The sequence below is a fragment of the Canis aureus genome, chromosome 21, assembly GCF_053574225.1.
Source record: "Canis aureus isolate CA01 chromosome 21, VMU_Caureus_v.1.0, whole genome shotgun sequence".
Taxonomy (NCBI): Eukaryota; Metazoa; Chordata; class Mammalia; order Carnivora; family Canidae; genus Canis; species Canis aureus.
In genome coordinates this window covers 5,104,823-5,126,095 of record NC_135631.1, presented here as the reverse complement: position 1 = coordinate 5,126,095, position 21,273 = coordinate 5,104,823, and the positions used below count along the sequence as shown (strand labels likewise).

General features: G+C 46.0%; 1 protein-coding gene across 1 annotated transcript; it reads left to right on the top strand.

The window, feature by feature from the left end:
- The first annotated feature begins 7 nt into the window (after positions 1 to 7).
- CCDC87 (coiled-coil domain containing 87) lies at positions 8 to 3,206 on the top strand. Its single transcript, XM_077862537.1, has one exon. The coding sequence runs from the start codon at positions 59 to 61 to the stop codon at positions 2,678 to 2,680; it is 2,622 nt and encodes an 873-aa protein (XP_077718663.1). The 5' UTR covers positions 8 to 58; the 3' UTR covers positions 2,681 to 3,206.
- Positions 3,207 to 21,273: the final 18,067 nt, after the last annotated feature.

Sequence of the window (21,273 nt, the reverse complement as noted above, 5' to 3'; positions counted from 1 at the left end):
CTGGTTGCCTTAGTAACCTCTTGGCGTCTTTGACTCAGCCCTCCCGCGCCGCGCAAAGATGGAGCCCACCGAACCGGAACCCGACCTCCAGCGGTTTTACCACCGGTTGCTGTGTCCGCTGTCGCTCTTCCCCCGCAAGGCGACGTGCCCAGAATCTCAGAAGCCCCTCCCGCCGGAGGCCCCGATGCTGTTGCCGTTGCCAGTCTCACGGCTGACGGTGGCGTCGCTGTGCCGTCAAGTGGCCAAGCGGCTGGCCAACAGTGGGCGGTCGGTGCGCGTGCCTACCAAAGGCCGACTCCGTTTCATTGAGGTCATCCTGAACGAGTTAAAGTGCAGCTGGCAGGAGCCTCCCACTGAACCTAGTCTGAGCCATTTGGACAACCAGAAACTGCGGAAGCGGCTCCAGGTATACGTACTGCTCAGCAGCGAGCAGCTCTTCTTACGATACCTGCACCTGCTGAAGACCATGTCCACCACCAGCGGAGTCTTCACTGAGTCAGCCACACTCACGCGTTTGACCGCCGGCCTCGCCAGGGACTGCACAATCTTTCTTACCAGTCCTGAGGTCTACCGTTCCCTGTTTGCCGACTTCCTCACCCTACTGAAGATAGAACAGGCCCACGGTGGCATGCATAAGCTGCGCCCAGTAGGCCCTACTGGGGCTTTCAAGCTTTTCCCTTTTCAATGGCTTCACAGCACCAGCTTCGCCCAAGCACCAAGCTGCAACCTCAACCTAAACTACCTCATCCAACTTAGCCGCCCACGGGAGTTTCTCAATGAGCCTGAACTGGATCCAGTGAAGGAAGTGAAGTCTATCCCCCAGCTGAAGAGGAAAAAGCCTCTCCAGTGGCTGTCCTCCATGCAGAAGAAAAGAGAAAGCGACTTCAGTTCCACACAGATTGTGTCACTTCCCAAATACTCTGTGACTCCCGCCAGCCAGGCTCCCTCCACCTCTTCCCACTTGCCCTTCTACTCCCAACAACAGAGAGGCCAATCCATGCCCTCCCTACGTGAGGGCTGGAAGCTGGCAGATGAGCTGGGCCTTCCTCCACTCCCCTCTCGCCCCATAACCCCGTTGGTTCTGGTTCCAGGAAGCAAAACAGAGCTGGCAGGGGACATGGTGGCTGAAGACCTGAAGCAGATGATAAAGAACATGAAATTGGAGAGGACTCAATACTTACCATTGGATTCGGGCCTGCCCCTGCTCCTGGGAGCCCTGACCCGCCGCCCAGCTGCAGCACATCACATGCAGGAACTGCAGAGAACGTTAAAAAGCCTTGAAGAGGAAGAAGCCACTGGGCAGTGGGGCCCCCAATGCCTCAAGTCCATTCCACTTCAACCACAGCCAGTGACTGTTAGTTTGAAGCTAAAGAATCAGGCTGTGGTTCAGGCAGCTGCTGTGCAGGTCTCTGAGAGAAACTTTTTGGATTCCTTCCATGTTGATGGGGCCGGAGTCCTATACAACCACCTGGCTGGTGAACTAGAACCCAAACTTATCGAGGAAATGGATATTGGTTGCTTTGTTGGCAATAACATCAGTGAGGTCTACAAGGAGCTGATGAGCCGTGTCTCTCCTGACCACTTCTCTTTTGACCAGGGACCCCTGGTTGAGCCTGCAGCCAATAAAGACTGGTCGACCTTCCTGTCCTCAGCCTTGCTACATCAAGAAAAACAGTATCGCGTCATCAATCCCAAGTTAGCAGGATTTTATTCCCAGAGAACAAACATTTTACAGCCCTCCTCTGAGAAGATAATCTCCCTCACATCACTCCAAGCAAACAAAGGCTGGGAGAAGTGGTCAAACAAAGCCTCATGGATGAACTGGTGGAAAACCACCCTGTCTGTGGGTGACTATTTCAAGTACCTCACCAACCAGGAGACAGATTTTCTCCATGTCATCTTCCAAATGTATGAAGAGGAAGGTCCTGGGGAGGCCATAGGCCCTGTCAGAGAGTCCCTAAAGATTCAATACCCACCTCCCTTGCTGGAAGATGAAGAGCCAGACTTTGTGCCAGGAGAGTGGGATTGGAACACAGTGCTAAGGCACAGGCTAGGAATTAAGAGGACCAGCCTCCTGGGAGAACCTTACAAAATCCTGAACCTGCAGAAGCGTCTGGAGCACTTGTGGTCCATGCTTGAGGTCCCTGACAAGGACCGGCTAGACATGGTCATCAAGTACAGCTCCAATGCCCGTCTGAGTCAGCTGCCTTCATTAGTGAGTGCCTGGGAGCAAGTCCTGAAGCCCATTCAGCTGCGGGAAATGTTGCTGGGGAGACTAGAATTGTTTGAGCGACAAGCTTCTGACCCCAACCGCTTCTTCCAAAAGACTAACATGGGCCTGGGTAGCTTCCTGGAGGAGAATCAGTTCCGCAACCGTCTACACAGGAAGATCAATCTGGTGCAGGCTCCTTTGGTTTCCCTCCTGAAGGAAATTGAATTAATCTTTGGTGAGCCAGTGACCTTCAAGGGGCGGCGATACCTGGATAAGATGAAGCATGACAAGGTGGAGATGCTGTACTGGCTACAGCAGCAGCAACGGGTCCACCACCTGACACAGGGTCAGAAGGCCTCCCACCAGCCAGGGCTGTTCAAGAAGCTCAGCATCCAGCCTTCAATAACTCCTGGGAATACTCCTATTACTCTGTGCCTTCAAATCCCTCCCTCACCCCCAAACACCTAGCAGATCCTTCAGACCTCTTGACTACTTTAGAAGACAAATTATCTGGGATTGCAGGATTCAGGAACATTGTGCCTCCAACTACCAACGGCTAAGATTAATACTTTATTTTGACTGTAAAGTTCTCATAGAAGAATCTCCAAGCCCAGAAGCCCAATATTGCCATTTATTTCAAGCCATGCACAATGTAGCCAAAATCTCATACATCCAAAAAACTGAGACCATCTGTAGGAGTTTATTGTAATGGGAAATGTCAGAGGCAAACCTTCACCTTTGAAACACCTCAGTTTAGCATTTATCAACTACATTTAAATTGGCTGATTAGAGTCCCAAATCAAGAGGTTCTATGGCATGATGCTTAAGAACTAAGGCTCTAGGGACACCTGGGTGGCTCAGCGGTTTAGCACCTGCCTTCGGCCCAGGGCGTGGTCCTGAGGTCCCAGGATCAAGTCCCGCATGGGGCTTCCTGCATGGAGCCTGCTCCCTCTGCCTGCGTCTCTGTGTCTCTGTGTCTCTGTGTCCCTGTGTCCCTGTCTCTCTCTCTCATTAAAAAAAAAAAAAAAAAACTAAGGCTCTGGAGTTAGGAGATATGGATTTAAATCCTGGCTTTGTAACCTCAGACAAATTACCTAACTGCTCAGTACCTGGACCATCATAAGATGAAGGGGTTAGGTCCAGGCTCTCACTTCCACTTCTTGGATCCTGTTGGTAGAGCTAAAAATTTGTATTATATTTTTACAAGTTAACATAAGCACATGGTACAAAGAATACAAGGATATATACTGAAAAGGAAGTCTTCTTCCCATCTCTACCTCACACATCCCAGTTCCCCTCCCTGGGGGAAGCAATTGTCACCAGTTCTTGTGTATTTTCCATTCCCTAATTCAGCAAATACTTAATTGAACACCTACTACGTAAATTATGTTTGATTTATATCACTGAACAAAACAAAGATCTCTACCCCTCATAAACATCTTCATTACTCAGGAGAAACAGACCATAAACCATAGACATAGTACCTAAGCATGCTGAATAATAAAATGTTAGAAGGTAATAAGTACTGTAGACAAAAAGAGTAGGGAAAGGAAACAAAGGCTGAGGGATATAGTTTTAATTAGGATGGTCAGTGCAGGCCTCTCTGAGAAGGGAAGGTTTGAGCAAAGGCTTGATGGAGGAAAGAAGCAAGACCCGTGGACACTGGGGATTCCTTCCTTGACACCTGCTATAAAGCTCTATGGAAGGCAGGTGCCTGGAGTGTTCCAGAAAAGCAAGGTGAACAGTGCGGGTGGGGCAGAGCAAGGGGGAGAGGTGAAGTTTATAAAGTGCTTTTTTTTTTTAAGATTTTATTTATTCATAAGAGACAGAGAGAGAGAGAGGCAGAGACCCAGGCAGAGGGAGAAGGAGGCTTCATGCAGGGAGCCTGATGCGGGACTCTATCCCAAGACTCCAGTATCATCCCCCGAGCTGAAGGCAGACGCTCAACCACTGAACTACCCAGGCATCCCCTATAAAGTGCTTTTCACATTCATTCAGGTGAGAATCAGTTGAATATAACTTGCTCATGAAGTGGTGGATTCCCGACTTAAACTCAGGTCTGGGGACTTCAAATCCTTGGCCCTAGCTGTCTGGCTGCAGTGGGGATCCTTGCTCCTTGCCAAGCCTCCATGCAGCCAGAGGCTACTAACTCCATTCTGGCAAACTCATCTGTGCTGAGAACCATTTGCCAAGTGTTATGCTCAGGTGCTTTAAGGATATTATTTCATTGTTTTAAAAGATCTTATTTGAGAGAGTGAGCATGAGTGGAGGCAGAGACAAAGATAATCACAAGCAGACTACACACTCAGTATGGAGCCCAAAGTGGGGCTTGATCCCAGGACCCTGGGATCATGACCTGAGCTGAAATCAAGAGTTGGATGCTTAACCAACTGAGCCACTTAGGCACCCCAGGGTGTTATTTCATTTAAGCCTCACACCAATCTTACAATGCAAGAGAAGGCGTTATTATATTACCTCCCTCTAGGGAAACTAGACTCTAGGGTAATGGGATGAAAATCAATTATCTAAATTTCTGAGGATTTTTGTAGACATTTTAGTTTTGTGCCTGCCAGAGCCATCAGACATATAAATACTTCAATTTGGCTGGGATGATTTGCTGCAGCCCTTTTGCTGCCCAGGCAGCAGCAGGGACCAAGCCCATGAAAGCTGAAAAATCTCATCTCTTTGTTGCATTAAAAGGATGGCTCATCATTTGCATATTTAAATATATATTTATTATCTAAATTAACATTAATCTCACTATAAACAGAAATAACGTATTTTTATGAGATGTAACTCTTCCAAAACAAAAAACATAGTGAAGCAGTTTTACTGTTTTGCAAATGTTTTAAATGTCTGGCTTAATGAGAGATAGCTGGATTCTCCTACCTGTTTCTGCATACATCTGTGACAATATCAGAGGTCATGTAGCCTCTGGAAAACTACTAAGGAAAGAGTGAGGGTAGAAAAGGCAAATAATGTCTTAGCAATATTACGAAGATAGTTCTGACACCGCGAAACCCCAGAAAGTGTCTCAAGTCCCTATTTGTATTTTTGGTTTGTTTGAAGCAGAAAAGGGGCAGACATGAGGACAAAGGCAGTCGTAAGGATGGTAGGGGCTGGGGGACATGTTGGATCAGGGAACTGGGCAGTTGCTGGGGCAAGGGCAGTAGAAGTGGGGGAAGGGTTGTTTTATCAGTAATATCTGTTTATAAAATGTCAAGGATAAGGCCAGAGGTAAAACTACAGCTTAAAAGAAAAAAATTGATCATCTATGTTCTGGATAGACAGATTGGCTTTTGGGTGATCTGGCCACACTGGGAAGCTGAGAAGCTGAGAGCTGAAACCAAGGGCTGAAGACTACAGGTGTTGCAGGGGACCAGATTTGAGCGCAGGTGTTTCCGCTAAGCCTACAGCCCCACCCCTCTTGGTCCTGAGGCTTTGGGCGTTTGGTCCACCTTTTCCTTGTCCTGTCATTTACCAAACACTTTCCTTCATGTTGACTTGCTGTTAAAGCTTATTTTAAAAGGCAGTTTAAAGGGCTCCACGCTGTGCATGGAGTCTACTTAAAAAAAGAAAGAAGGGCACTTGGGTGACTCAGTTGGTTAAGCATCTAAATATTGATTTTTTTTAAATGATTTTATTTATTTAATCATGAGAGACAGAGAGAGAGAGAGGCAGAGCCACAGGTAGAGGGAGAAGCAGGCCCCTGCAGGGAGCCTGATGCCGGACTCGGGACTCGATCCTGGGACTCCAGGACCACGCCCTGGGCCGAAGGCAGATGCCAAACCGCTGAGCCACCCAGGGATCCCCCCAAGTCTTGATTTTAGCTCCAGTCATGATCTCATGGTTGTGGGATCAAGCCCTGCACTGGGCTCTGAGGTCAGCGGGGAGTCTGTTTGGGATTCTCTCCTTTCCCTTTGACCCTCCTTGCTGTGCCCTCTCTCTCTCCAAAATGGATAAATAAATCTTTAAAAAAAAAAAAGCCAATTTAAATCAGATTAGCTAATATCCATGTAGTGATTATTAAGCACTAGACTCAGTTCTAAACACTTTACACACAGTAATTCACTTAATCCTCATGGCAATGCAATGAGATAGGTATGACTATCATTTCAAGGTCCAGATGAGGAAACCGAGGCACAGAGTGGTTATATGACTTGCCCAAGGTCACACAACTAGGAACATGGTAGTCTGAATTCAGACCCAGTGGTGTGACTCTGAAGTACACGCTCTTAACCACTTTACTGTTTCTTATCATAAAATACAGAAAACAAGTCTGCCCAGTTAAGGCCTGCAGGATGAAGCCATATATAATCAAATTTTTTACTTTCATTATTGCCTGTGCCCTGAGGAAATCAGGCTCTCAGCCACCTTGATTCCAGAAGTGACTCTGAGGCTCTTGGCATTATTCTTTCAGATCTAGAACACTTTGCCTGAGCCTCTCCCAAGGGCCGGTGCTCTCTGTGGAGGGAGGTAGGAAATGGAAGGAAAACAGAGAGCCCCAGTCCCGTTGCTGAGGAGTTTAAAGCTTAGTGGGGAAGATAATTTCAATAATGTAGCAAGTAAAGGGCACAGTGGGATCCCACAAAAAGGGCATTCAACAGAGCTGGGGGAATAGTGGTAAGGGAGAGCCACACCTACACAGGATCTAGTTTCTATAAAGTTGAGCAGGAGTTGTCAGGCACATGGTAGCAAAGGAGAAAAATTTCTAAGTCTAGAATGAACAAAAGTATGGATCATAAGCGTGATGTATGTGGAGGAAGCACAAGAACATTGGTATTAACAGCCTTTAAAGTTCCTGGAAAAGAGTGAGGCTGGAGGGGGAGGCAGGGCCAGGTGGAGTTTGGGCTTTATTGTGTAGGTGGTGGGAAGCCATGTATTCCTCAGCAAATGCCCCCTGACCATCTGCTCCATGATACCACAAAAACAATATAGACAGGTGGGGTCCTTGGGTGGTTCAAGTCAGTTAAATGTTTCTAGCTTGGGCCTCTGGTGGAGCCCTTCTTGAAATGGGAGGATGGAGGGTTTTGTGGGAGTGGGGTGGGACAAGAGTGAGGGAAGATGATGAGTTGAGCCCTCAAAAGGTTAAGTTTGAGGTGCCTTCGGGCATCTGAGTGGAGATCCAGAGGCAAATATTTTTTTCATACACTGACAGAAATTTTGCTAAACATAGGAATCCTCTTTAAATAGTGTGCTTATCCACATATGTCTTCTGTAGCTCCTCACACCCCAAACTGTAACTTTCTAGGCTATTTTAGACTGAAAGTATCAATCTGGGACCTAAAATGTCTAGAAAAATGATTGATTTAAAATTTTACCAAGGCTGCACTTTTTTAAAAAGCTATTAATTACTAAATACGAAGTTCACTTAATACCTAATACCACTGAGTTAGACATTGCTGTAAATTAAATGTTTATGTTCTCCTCAGACTCATATTAAAGCTCTAACCCTCAATGTGCTCATATTTGGAGGTGGGGCCTTGGGAGGTAATTAGGGTAAGATGGGATGATGAGTGAAACAAAACTTACAGAATAGGGAATATTTGCAAATTACATACCTGCTAAAGGAATTGTATCTAGAATATATTAAAAAAAACAACAACAAACGGGATCCCTGGGTGGCTCAGCGGTTTGGCGCCTGCCTTTGGCCCAGGGCACGATCCCGGGATGGAGTCCCGCGTCGGGCTCCCGGCATGGAGCCTGCTTCTCCCTCTGCCTGTGTCTCTGCCTCTTTCTCTCTCTCTCTATCATAAATAAAAATAAGTAAATAAATCTTAAAAAAGAAAACTCTTACAACTCAATAATAGACAACCCAAGTCTTTTTTTTTTTTAAGATTTTATTTATTCATTCATAGAGACAGAGAGAGAGGCAGAGGGAGAAGCAGGCTCCATGCAGGGAGCCCGATGTGGGACTCGATCCAGGGTCTTCCGGATCACACCCTGGGCTGCAGGCGACGCTAAACCGCTGCGCCACCCGGGCTGCCTGACAACCCAAGTTTTAAATAGGTAAAGCAGTTTGAGAAAATTTCTCCAAAGAAGAGATACAAGTGGCCAATAAACACATAAAATGATGTTCAGTGTCATTATTCATTTGAGAAATGCAAATCAAAATTACAATGAGAAACCATTTCACCAGACGCCTGGGTGGCTCAGAGGTTGAGCATCTGCCTTTGGTTCAGCGTGTGATCCTGGGATCCTGGGATCAAGTCCCACATCAGGCTCCCTGCAGGGAGCCTGTTTCTCCCTCTGCCTGTATCTCTACCTCTCTCTGTGTCTCTCATGAATAAATAAATAAATATTTTTTAAAAAGAGAAAGAGGGATCCCTGGGTGGCGCAGCGGTTTGGCGCCTGCCTTTGGCCCAGGGCGTGATCCTGGAGACCCAGGATCGAATCCCACATCAGGCTCCCGGTGCATGGGGCCTGCTTCTCCCTCTGCCTGTGTCTCTGCTTCTCTCTCTCTCTCTCTCTGTGACTATCATAAATAAATAAAAAATTAAAAAAAAAAAAAAGAGAAAGAGAGAAGGGACGCCTGGGTGGCTCAGCAGTTGAGCGTCTGCCTTTGGCTCAGGGCGTGATTCCAGGGTCCTGGGACCAAGTCCTGCATCGGGCTCCCTGTGAGGAGCCTGCTTCTCCCTCTACCTATGTCTCTGCCTCTCTGTGTTTGTTTCTCATGAATAAATAAAATCTTTTTTTTTAAATTTTTTAATAAAAATTTAAAAGAGAGAGAGAGAGAGAAACTATTTCACAAACAGGATGGCTACAATAATAAAGAGACAACAACAAGTGTTGACAAAGATGTGAAGAAACTGGAACCCTCATACACTGCGGGTGGGAATGTAAAGCTGGGCAGTCGCTGTGGAAAATTATCTGGCAGTTTCCCAAACTGTTAAACACGGAGTTATTGGGATCCCTGGGTGGCACAGCGGTTTAGCACCTGCCTTTGGCCCAGGGCACGATCCTGGAGACCCGGGATCGAATCCCACGTTGGGCTCCCGGTGCATGGAGCCTGCTTCTCCCTCTGCCTATGTCTCTGCCTCTCTCTCTCTCTCTCTCTCTCTCTCTCTCTCTGACTATCATAAATAAAATAAAATAAAATAAACACGGAGTTATCACATGACCCAGCAATTCCAACTTGTAGGGATACACCCAAGGGAAATGAAAATATACGTCTGCACAAAAATTTGCACATGAATGTTCATGGCAGCATTATCCATAATGGAGTGTCTCCATGCAATCAAATGCTATTCAGCAATAAAAAGCCATGGCGACTGATACATACTATATAATGGATGAACCTGGAAGACATGATCAGCGAAAGGAGCCAGGCACAAAAGGACACATATTGTATAATTCCACTTACATGAAATATCCAGAATGAGCAAATTCGTAGAGAGAAAAAGTAGATTAGTAGTTGCTGAGGGCTAGGGGAAGACAGAGAAAGTGGGGAATAACTACTAATGGGCTAATTTTGGAATGATGGAAATGTTCTAAAATGGATTGTGATGATGGTTGCACAATTCTGAGAATATCCTAAAAACCATTGAATTATATACTTTTTAAAATATTTTATTTATTTATTTGACAGAGAAAGAGAGAGCACAAGCAGGGGGAGCAGGAGAGGGAGAAGCACGCTGAGCAGGGAGCTCGATGTGGGGCTCAATCAGGACCCTGGGATCATGACCTGAGTCTAAGAAAGATGCTTAACTGACTGAGCTACCCAGGCACCCCAAAGATTTTATTTATTTGAGAGAGAGAGCAGAGCAAAAGAAAGAAGGCAGAGGGAAAGGGCAAGCAGGTTCCCTGCTGAGCAGGGAGCCTGACTCGGGATGATGACCTGAGCAGAAGGCAGATATTTATCCAACTAAGCCACCCACGTGGCCCAAGTTATATACTTTAAGTGGATGACTCATATGGTATGTGAATTATATTTCAATAAAGTTGTAACAACAACAACAAAAAAAACTGGTAGAGATTGGATGACTCCAGAGCCTGTGTCCTTCTGTTACTACATGAGGGAGTGGGGGAGAACAAGACACCAGAAGGTTCTTTTTGACATTGGTGCCCACTTACCTCTGCCAGGGCCTAGTACCTATTGGCTGTCCAGAGGTCCCCACTACCCACTGTGCCTCCCCTCCCAGCTGTTCTCCAGTCTCCTAATTTATGTCAGCTCTTACCTCTGAACTCTGTGAAAAGATTAGAGTAACTGGTGTTTGAGGGAAGAAGAAAAACCAACCTTACTGAGTATCAACTATGTGCTGGATAAGTCACTGTGCCAGGTAGGGAGTTTCCCATAATTCTCTCCTTTAATGCTCACAAGGATCCCCTAAATTTAGGGCTCATACTCTTTTTGCATAGCCAAGCTTACTTGAAGGCAGTGACCTGCACCTTATTTCTAGGTCTGCTATTTCAGAACGTCGGCAGATCCCTTCTCTTGGTTTACATGTCAACTGAAAGGGTGGTTGTGGATCATCTACAAGGTCCACTCCAGCTTGACCTGCTCCGTCTCTGTAAACAAGTCAATAAAAGCTGCTCACAAGGGCACCTGGGTGGCTCAGTCAGTTAAGCTTCTGTCTTTTTTTTTTTTTTTTTTTAAGATTTTATTTATTTATTCATGAGAGACACACAGAGAGAGGCAGAGACACAGACAGAAAGAGAAGCAGGATCCCCGCAGGGATCCCAACATGGGACTCGATCCCGGGACCGGGACCACGCTCTGAGCCAAAGGCAGACACTCAACTGCTGAGCCACCCAGGCGTCCCTAAGCTTCTATCTTTGACTCAGGTCATGATCCCAGGGTCCTGGGATGGAGCCCGGTGTCAGGTTCCCTGATTAACAGGGAGCTTGCTTCTCCTTTTCCCTCTGCCCCTTCCCCTGCTTGTGAACTCTCTCTCTCTCTCTCTCAAATAAATAAATCTAAAAAAAAGTTACAAAAGTGTGAGGGAGTCACAAAACAACAATTAATGTTTTGAAGGGTTTATTACATGCCAGGCTCTGTTCTGGTGTTACAGGCATGAACTCTTTTGTTCTTCACAATAACCCCTGTCACATCAACATCAGTCCCTGCTTTAGAGATGCAGAGAGGCACCCACAGTTGGGTTCCAGGGTAGATAGCATGATTCAGGGCAAGAACACAGGCTCTAGGGGCACCTGCATGGCTCAGTGGTTGAGCATCTGCCTTTGGCTCAGGTCATGATCCCCGGGGTCCTGGGATCGAGTCCCGCATCAGGTTCCTTGCAGGGAGCCTGCCTCTCCCTCTGACTGTGTCTGCATCCCTCTGCATCTCTCTGTGTGTCTCTCATGAATGAATGAATAAATAAAATCTTAGAAAAAAGAAAGAGAACAGAGGCTCTAGGGGAGCTTTGCTAGAGACCTTAGACAAATTAATCTCTCAGAATCTCAGAGTCCACGAGCTCAGAGGAGCTAGGCTCTGATGACAACAGAGCTCTCCCTGGAGCACAGGACTGGCTCAGGTGTTATTTGGAAATGTTTATAGAATGATACCTGCTGAGGACCAAGATTTGGCCCCTGGGGAAGGAGATTGCTGCCTGGAGTTTGGAGCCAGCCTGAGGACTGGGACAGGGAAGAGTATGGCAGGAGAGCACTTCCCAGGGAGGGGTGAGGGGTACACCATGGGCATGCAAGGGAACCCAACCCCAAGGCTCTGGACCAGAGTCGGACCATCTAGGGGATAGGTGTGCTCTGTGCTTCTCCCCAGCAGATGGAGGCCAAGTGACTGTCATTTCCCACAAGTCTGTATTCACCCACCCCAGGAGAGTCTCTACGCCAGCCAACCCCACACCACCTCTGGACAGCTGGGCCTATGATCCTCCCATGCTGTCAGATGCTGGGTTTCCTTGGACAAACTGGTTTCTTACAGCCCTTGCACACAGACTCCCATGCTTGCTCCCCCCACCCCCTAAATGGTGGTACTGGCCTAGACTTGGGTCTAGTTTCACGTTTTAAATTGCTATACTTCATTTGACCAAATCCTCCAAAATAACAACTTGCTGGCTGGCTAACTAAAGCAGAGATTTAAGTGGTTTCTGTTGAGGAAGTCCTTAAGATGCCAGCCTCTCCTTCTAGGTCTGAAGGCCCCAGATCACCTGGAGATGACCTTTTTAAGTTAAAAAGTAATTCCTTTGAAGGATGTAGCACAGGGCACAGAGTAAGCACTAGCTATGCGTTATTATCACTGTGATTGGATGATTGTAGTTACACGACAGTGAGTTAAGGTGATTCAGGGATTAGGGTGTAACAGGAATCTTTTGAGACTCTCTCTCCAAAGCTGCTGAGATTTTGGCCACAAAGCAGGGAGGATATGAATTAATTTATGCATGAAGATTTGGAGCACTTAGGGGTGGAGGCATGAAAGGTCAGTACCCTAACCCTCAGCCTGATGATTCAGCCAGGGAGACCTGGAGGTGGATCATAGCTGCTCACTTGATGCTGAGAGATGGTCTCTGAGATAAATTCACCTCCAGGAAAAGAGTTTGGGCTCAAGACCTGGAGCCCAGAATCTCCATCCATCCAGGCATTCAACAAATACTAGGGCAAATCCACTGAGTCAAGGCTTCATCATCGTTTTGACCCAAGACCCTTGTTGGTCTTAGTTTCCCACCTTATATCTTGTCACATATGACCAAATGTACCTATGTCCCATATTAAATAATACTTTGCTGCAAAAATTTTCTGAAAGGAGTGTTACAGTTTTGCTTTTGAAATTTTCTGACTTCAATTAGCTTGTTTAAATTACAATTTGCTGTGACGTTTTTAAGCAGTCATCCTGTATACTCCAAATGGTCTCGGGTTGAGAAATTATAACTCAAAAATCCTTCTCAGTTATACCAAAATATTTATGAATATCAAGTTCAACAATGACTTATTCTATAGGCATTTAGTTAAATAGATAGCAATTTTTTTTAATTAAAAAAAAAACTTTGGATTCAGTAAAAAATTTTTTCTAGACTCTAACATTTTCACAGGCCCTGGACAGCTCAGAAGCCTGTGGTGTCTAATGGGGAAAATGGCCCTGAGGGTCAGAAACATCGGAGATAAAAAACAGAGGGGAGGGACACCTGGGTAGCTCGATGGTTGAGCGTCTGCCTTCCTCTCAGGTCATGATCCTAGGGTCCTGGGATCAAGTCCTGCATCAGGCTCCCCACAGGGAGCCTGCTTCTCCCTCTGCCTATGTCTCTGCCTTTCTCTGTCTCTCATGAATAAACAAAATCTTTAAAACAAACAGAGGGGAATGAGACAGTCAAGATCCCTGCTCTCAGAAGTTTACAGTCCAGTGGGAATAAGCAAATAAGGAGGTGTTATGACAAATGCTGAAAGGTGTAAAATGTTCTGAGACAGAGGGGGCTCCTTTAGATGCGGTGGTCCTACTCTGAAGAAAAAGCATGTAGGCAGAGACTGGACAGTTGGGAAAGAGTGTGACCTCTACAGAGCACAAATCTCTCCTGAGGGAGCAGACAATGCAAAGGCACTTGTTTCTTTGGTTTTGCCTCCCTGGCTTAGCGATTATGCTTTGGAAGACAGTGGCTGCGTGGGAGGTGAGCCAGCATAAGGATAGCGTCTCTCAGGATCTCGACACTCGGAATGTCCAGGACCAAACCCCAACAGCGCCATCGTGTGGCGGTGGTGAGTCACAACGGCAGCCCGAGACCAGGCCCCTGAGTGGTGTGGGGTGAGGTCGGCCCATAGCCAGGGCCTCACACACGGTCCCTATCACTCGCTTTTTCGGACTGAATAAATCCCTGAGGATTCTAGACATCTTAGAGCTGAGAGGGAGAGGAGGAGCCTCAAAATACAGATAGATCTAGACAATGGGGTTTGAGGATTTATTTAAGAAAGATAAAAGGGTTTTAGTATACCTGTGCCATACAGAAATAGATTTACATAGTGACTGTGTTTGACAGCTACCATTCAGCAGGCACATGTGAGAGGCTGCATCATCTCATTCAGTCTGCAAGGACGCCGAGGCTCAGAGAGGAGAAAAGATGTGTCTCGGATGTGTGTAGGAGTCAGCTTAGACGACCAGTGAATCTCAACTGTGTCAGAACCAACAGGCCATTTAACAACAAATATTTTGCAATGCCCCGTCGACATCCCTGGCATCTAGATACCGCCTAATGCATGACAAGCATTTGGTCTATGTTTGTTAAATGAATGAAATTTATTTATTTATTTATTTATTTATTTATTTATTTATTTATTCATTTATTTATGAAAGACACACAGAGAGAGAGGCAGATACACAGGCAGAGGGAGAAGCAGGCCCCATGCAGGAAACCAGATGCGGAACTTGATCTCCGCACCCTGGGAACATGCCCCGAGCCAAAGGCAGAGGCTCAACCGCTGAGCCACCCAGGCGTCCCTATATTATTATTTTTTTAATATTTTATTTATTTGAGAAAAGAGAGCAGAGAAAGAGAGAGAGAGAGCATGTGCACAAGCAGGGGAGGGGTGAAATGAAATAGATAGTATCCCACCTACCCACGTAATTTTAAAAATCAAGGGAAAATAAAATGAAAGTAATTTGTGCTATATAGAAATCTGCATTTCCACATGTACATGCTCAGTCCAGATCACGTGAGAAGATATAACTGAAGCCATCATTGTGGACTGAGTGGCTCCAAATAGACGGATTCAGGCTTGTTGCCTACAGAGACACAATCTCCTGAAATGGTATATGTTCCTTGTAAAGCTCCGCACTTGTGCCAGGAAAATTCCCTTGATTTACACTTCAGTAGCATTCTTGAATAATTCGGTATATACTAAAACTGTGTTTACACATATAACAGAGTTAAGGTACTTTGTGCAGGTAATTATAAACAATTTTTTCCACTTAAATGACCAGTGGGACATTAGGAAGTTGCATAGGACATGGGACAATTCGGGCAGCCCCGGTGGCTCAGCGGTTTAGCGCCTCCTACAGCCGAGGGGTGATCCTGGAGATCCAGGATCGAGTCCCATGTCAGGCTCCCTGCATGGAGCCTGCTTCTCCCTCTGCCTTTGTCTCTGCCCCTCTCTCTCTCTCTCTCTCTCTGTATTCTCGTGAATAAATAAATAAAATCTTAAAAAAAAAAAAAGGACATGGGACAATTCTTGGTGATGTGGGTCTGTCCGAAACGTTAAAGGACATTAGGAATCTCTGATCCCTGTCTGCTAAGGACAAGATGAGCCCCATCAATGTGATAACCAAAAACACCCCTACAAATTTCCAACTCCAAATTTCCAGGGACAGTAGATTTCCCTCTGAGACCTCTGGTATGGTAAAAGCCCAAATGCCCACGCTTTGCTTTGTTGGTCTACCTTTCTCAGGGCCCCTCCCAAAGACTTGGGTTTCCACACTCTTAACTTCTCATCCCTCCCTTTAAGATTCTCCCTGCAAGTGGTTTTTGTTTTTGTTTTTCTTTTTTTTCTGGAAGGTTAGAACTGATGTGATATTTTTTTTTTAATTTTTTTCTTTTATTTATTTATGATAGGCACACAGTGAGAGAGAGAGAGAGAGGCAGAGACATAGGCAGAGGGAGAAGCAGGCTCCATGCACCGGGAGCCCAACGTGGGATTCGATCCCGGGTCTCCAGGATTGCGCCCTGGGCCAAAGGCAGGCGCTAAACCGCTGTGCCACCCAGGGATCCCCTGATGTGATAGATAATATAGTTTTGAAATATAGGTGAGGTTTGGTGGGGTGAGGTCCAGAGCCCATGGCCAGGAAAGAAGTCTTGAGATGTCTTTGATGCAAAATGTATACTCCAAATGGAGTATTAAAGCACAGGGATAGGGCCTGTGGGCAGAAAGAGCTGCTGCCCCAGGGTTGTGAGGGGTGACTGATTATATACTTGGGAGTTGGGGGTAGGGAAAAAGTGAGGTTTTCTTTTCTTTTTTAGTTTTATTGATTTATTTAAGAGAGAGTGAGTGAGAGCACATGAGCAGGGGCAGAGGGAGGGTGAGAAGCAGGCTCTCTGATGAGCGGGAAGCCAGATTCAAGGCTCTAACTTAGAATCCTGGGATTGAGCTGAAGGCAGATGCTTAACTGACTGAGCCACCCAGATGCCCTAAAAAGGGAGATTTTCAAAAGAATTTTTGTATGCTACAAAATATTGGAGGCCTTGCCATTGTCAAGTTAAGGTTGTTTCTCCCTCAGGCAAAGCATTAATGTTAAGACAGTTGGGAGTTTCCTTCTGGAAGTTAGTTTTTTTGTTTGTTTTAGATTTTATTTATTTACTCATTATTTACTCATGACACACAGAGAGAGGCAGAGACATAGGCAGAGGGAGAAGCAGGCTTCCCATGGGGAACCTGATGCAGGACTCAATCCCAAGACTCTCGGATCACAACCTGAGCCAAAGGCAGACGCTCAAACCACGGAGCCACCCGGTGCCCCTGGAAGTTAGTTTATTGATAAAAATGTTTTTTTCGGGATCCCTGGATGGCGCAGCGGTTTGGCGCCTGCCTTTGGCCCAGGGCGCGATCCTGGAGACCCGGGATCGAATCCCACGTCGGGCTCCCGGTGCATGGAGCCTGCTTCTCCCTCTGCCTGTGTCTCTGCGCCTCTCTCTCTCTCTCTGTGACTATCATAAAAATTAAAAAAAAAAAAAAAAAAGTTTAAAAAAAAAAAAATGTTTTTTTCTTGTAAATCACTACGACATTTGTAAACTGAGGGAGACAAAGGTCTTGCTGGACTATGATTTCTATTGGTTAACCATGTTTTTCCATCCCTTAGCATTAGGACAGCCAGGAGCGCCTGAGAGGTGTCCCACATATCCTACCTGGGGGTGGGTGGTGGGTGGGGTGTCAGCTTGATCTTTGCCCTCAGTCTGCCTTCTGTTTCCTCATCATAAATGAGGTGGATTTCTATCTTTCTATTTTTACAAAGAAACTCAGAGAGGTGAAGTAACTTGCTCGTAGTCACAGAGCCAGTCTGAAGTGGCAGAACCGGAATTAGAATGGATCCACATAAGTCAATCTGACTCTACAGCCTGGGATCCTGCCCTCTCTTCTAACCTCATGTCACTGTCTTCTGTCTCCCAGTCCCGGAAGATTCTGTTACCATGGAGAACCGAGGCTTTAAAAACTGCAATGTCTCACTTTATTAGGTAAAATTTTTATGAGGTGTCCTCCATTCTCAAAAGTCAGGAGGTGGGTCTGAGGGGTCTGGAATGTATTCAGACCATAGAGCTGTTAATCGTCATTCTCATAAATCAGGTCAGCATTTGCAGAAGGAAACCCTGCTGTTTGCTCCCTTGCCCCAGAAAGGTCAGTTCCATCCGGCCATGACTTAGGTATTGCTCCGTCTCCTAGATATTTTCATTTCTAGGTAGCACTTGCTTCAGTATAAATGGTGCAGACCTTCTCAGACCCCAGTGGCAGGAGAGAGTGAAATAAACTCCTTAGGCTGGTATCTAGGAATGAGCTGCAAGTAGCTGCTATTCCTTCCTTCCTTCCTTCCTTCCTTCCTTCCTTCCTTCCTTCCCTTCCTCCTTTCCTTTCCTTTCCTTTCCTTTCCTTTCCTTTCCTTTCCTTTCCTTTCTTTCTTTTCTTTCTTTTTTTTTTTTTTTTAGCAGCTGCTATTTCACTGAAAACTCAGGTCCTAAAAGATGTGCTGCAAATATTACACACCATCTCAAATATTTTGGGGGCATGCCCAATAAAACATAAATTTATTTATTTATTTATTTATTTATTTATTTATTTATTTATTTAAAACATAAATTTAAAATGAACTTCATCTTAGTGTAGAAAGTGATGTACAAAGGCAGACTTTTTCAAACATGAGTACTCCTAAGATTCACCACATATTCCAAACTCCTTACCTGGACTTCCTGAAGCACAACCTGGGATCTTGCTCTGTCAACTCTTCCCCCTCTCTCCCCCACTACTCTGTCCCCTGGTGACCAAGACCTTAGTCTATTTGGCTGGCTTGGATGAACAATGCTTCCCTTTTGACTCTGGCTTTCAATGGCCCTGGGGGGTCCGCAGAGGCCAGTTTGAGAAGGAGAATCTTTGTTGGTATTAGAACTGGATTCAGGGGGCAGCCCTGGTGGCGCAGCGGTTTAGTGCCGCCTGCAGCCCGGGGTGTGATCCTGGAGGCCTGGGATGTAGTCCCACATCAGGCTGCCTGCATGGAGCCTGCTTCTCCCTCTGCCTGTGTCTCTGCCTCTCTCTCTGAATAAATAAATAAATCTTTAAAAAAAAAAGAACTGGATTCAGGGACTCCTGGGTGGCTCAGCGGTTGAGCGTCTGCCTTTGGCTCTGGGTGTGATCCCAGAGTTCTGGGATCGAGTCCCACATCGGGCTCCCTGTGAGGACCCTGCCTATGTCTCTGCCTTCTCTCTGTGTCATGAATGAATAAATGAATGAATGAATGAATAAAAAAATAAAATCTTTGGGAAAAAAAAGACTGGATTCAAACTCTGCTTCCTTTAGTTACTATTTCTGCAACTTGAGAATTTTTTTTTTTTAAAGATTTTATTTATTTATTCATGATAGTCACAGAGAGAGAGAGAGAGAGAGAGAGAGAGAGAGGCAGAGACACAGGCAGAGGGAGAAGCAGGCTCCATGCACCAGGAGCCCGACGTGGGATTCGATCCCGGGCCTCCAGGATCGCGCCCTGGGCCAAAGGCAGGCGCCAAACCGCTGCGCCACCCAGGGATCCCTTTTTTTTTTTTTTTTTTTTTAGAATTTTTTTTTTTTTAAAGATTTTATTTATTTATTCATGATAGTCACAGAGAGAGAGAGAGAGAGAGAGAGAGAGTATTTCTGCAACTTGAGGAAGTTACGGATTCTCTTGTTGCCTGTATTTCCTGTCTCATGGGGCTGTTGTGCTAATGCATGAATGTGGCAAGGACATTGAGGCCTCAGATGTAGTTAGTGCTTGCTAAATGTTAGCCATTATTTTTACTGTGGTTAATATTTTTGTGCACCAGGCACTCCTCTGGGAAATGCCTGTGGCAGGCAGACACTAAGGTGACCCCATGATCCCAACCTCCTGGTATCCACATCTTGGTGTAGTCTCCCTTGTAGAGGCCACTTTTAGGCAAGAGGCTTAAGCAAAAGAATGTAGAAAGGGCCCACCGCGACCCCCACCAACCAACCAATGAGCTGAATAAGAACTGGCTCATTAGGCGACCTACCTCAAAATATCCATAGGCTTCAACTGACCAATGGGCTACTTACAATCAGACACAGTTACCAAGAGAGAAAGTCCCCATACCTCCTCACCTGCGTCCTTTAAATGCGACCATCAACCACTGCCTCGTTGCTGTCTCTGCTTTGCTGTCCTGTCCTCCACTCCCTTGCCATATTCAATAAAGTGTTATCTCCTTTGTTCAGCCTTGGGTGAATTCTTTTACTGCGCACCCTGGCTTCTACACCATCAGTTGCCCCACACTTGGGGACCCTATTTGATAGGGAGAGACACCACATTTCCCCCTCCCCTTGGGTGTGAGAGGGATCTGTGGCTTGCTTCCAAAACCAATGGAGTACACCACGGAGCATGGCAGAGGTGATATGTGACTATGTGTACGTGGTTATTTCACACAAGATTGTAACATCCTCACTTTCCCTTGCTGGCTTTGGAGGAAGCAAGTGGTCATGTTGGTAAAGCCCAACATTGTCAAACATTGAGGGCAACTCATAGCCATCAGACAGCAAACAACTGAGGCCTCAGCCTGGACCTGAACATTGAGTTTCCAAGCAGATCTTCCCCAGGCCAGCCTCCCAGGACACTGTAGCCTGGGCCATTCATTTTGCAGTAATGTTTCACACAGTAACAGATAACAAATACTCACCCCTCACCTTCCAATCTCTTTACTCCTGAAATTCTCTCCTCTTTCTCCTGAATCTTCAACATATTCCTTTCCATTTGGCCATTCACACCAACCCATAAGCATGCTCTAGTATTTGCCATCTTAAAAATTACTGTCCCAATGCCTCTTCTCTGGCTAGTTATCACCTTGTTTCTCTACTCCTCCAGGGCAAAACTTCTTGACATCCTTGTCTCCAGCCATTGTCCACATTTTTCATATCCTCCCTCAGCTTACCACTCAGTGAGGTCTCCAATGACTTACATGTCACCCAATCCAAAGGTCCCATGGCATTCGACACAGTCAGCCACTTCCTCTTCCTTGAAATACACTCTCTTCGACATCACCTTCTCAGCCTTCCTCCCTACTCAATGTCCACTTCTTCCCAGTCTCCACAGCTGCCTCCTTCTTTCCTATTCAGCTTCTGAATGTTGGCATGCCCTGGGTTTTGAGGCAGATAGGCCAGGTCCAAGGACCCAGAGGCGGGCTCCTGCAGGACCAGCCAAGTGAGTCCTTGGCTTCACATAGAATGGAAATCAAATGTGAGCCAGCAAGAGGTGAAGGCAGAGTTCACTGAAGATATAGAGAGAACAGATACAAATGGAGTGTCCATGAGACTCTGAAAGGAAAGAAGCATGAATCTTTGTTTAGGGGCCTGGAGTTTTTATTGATGGTGGTTTGGTGTACACGTCCTCTCAGGTATCCAGGAACTGGTAGAACAAGGATGAGTGTTCAGGGGTCCTCTACAAGTCACATATGCCCTGGAGCCAGGGATCTAGGTGGCAAGGTGTTTAGAGTCAGGGGTCTTGGAGAAGTTTATGACCTTACCCAGTAACTCCTTAGATATTATCTATTGTGCTGGAAGACTCCAAAGATATTATCATTGACTCCTTGATCTTCACCCAGAGGACATACAAAAGGCAGTGTCAGGCAGGGGTGCATGCAGAGAAGTATGGAAAGGAGAAAAGAAAAAAAAATCAGCTTTTTCTCTCATGGGGTCCTCTCAATTCCTCTGTCTTGGTTTCAGTTTCCTCACTTGGAATATTTGTTTTCTAGGGTTGTGAGAATTGCCCAAGGTAACAAAGGTATGCCTTAAATATTCCTCTCTCCTCCCTCCCCCACTGCACCATTAATTATAATTATGCTCTCTTGCCTCACTCTGCTGAAAAAACTAGTCACCTTCTTCCCTAGACACTTTTCAGGTGGCTCCAGGGTCCAGAGAGCAAACTTTAAGGAAGATGATTGTTT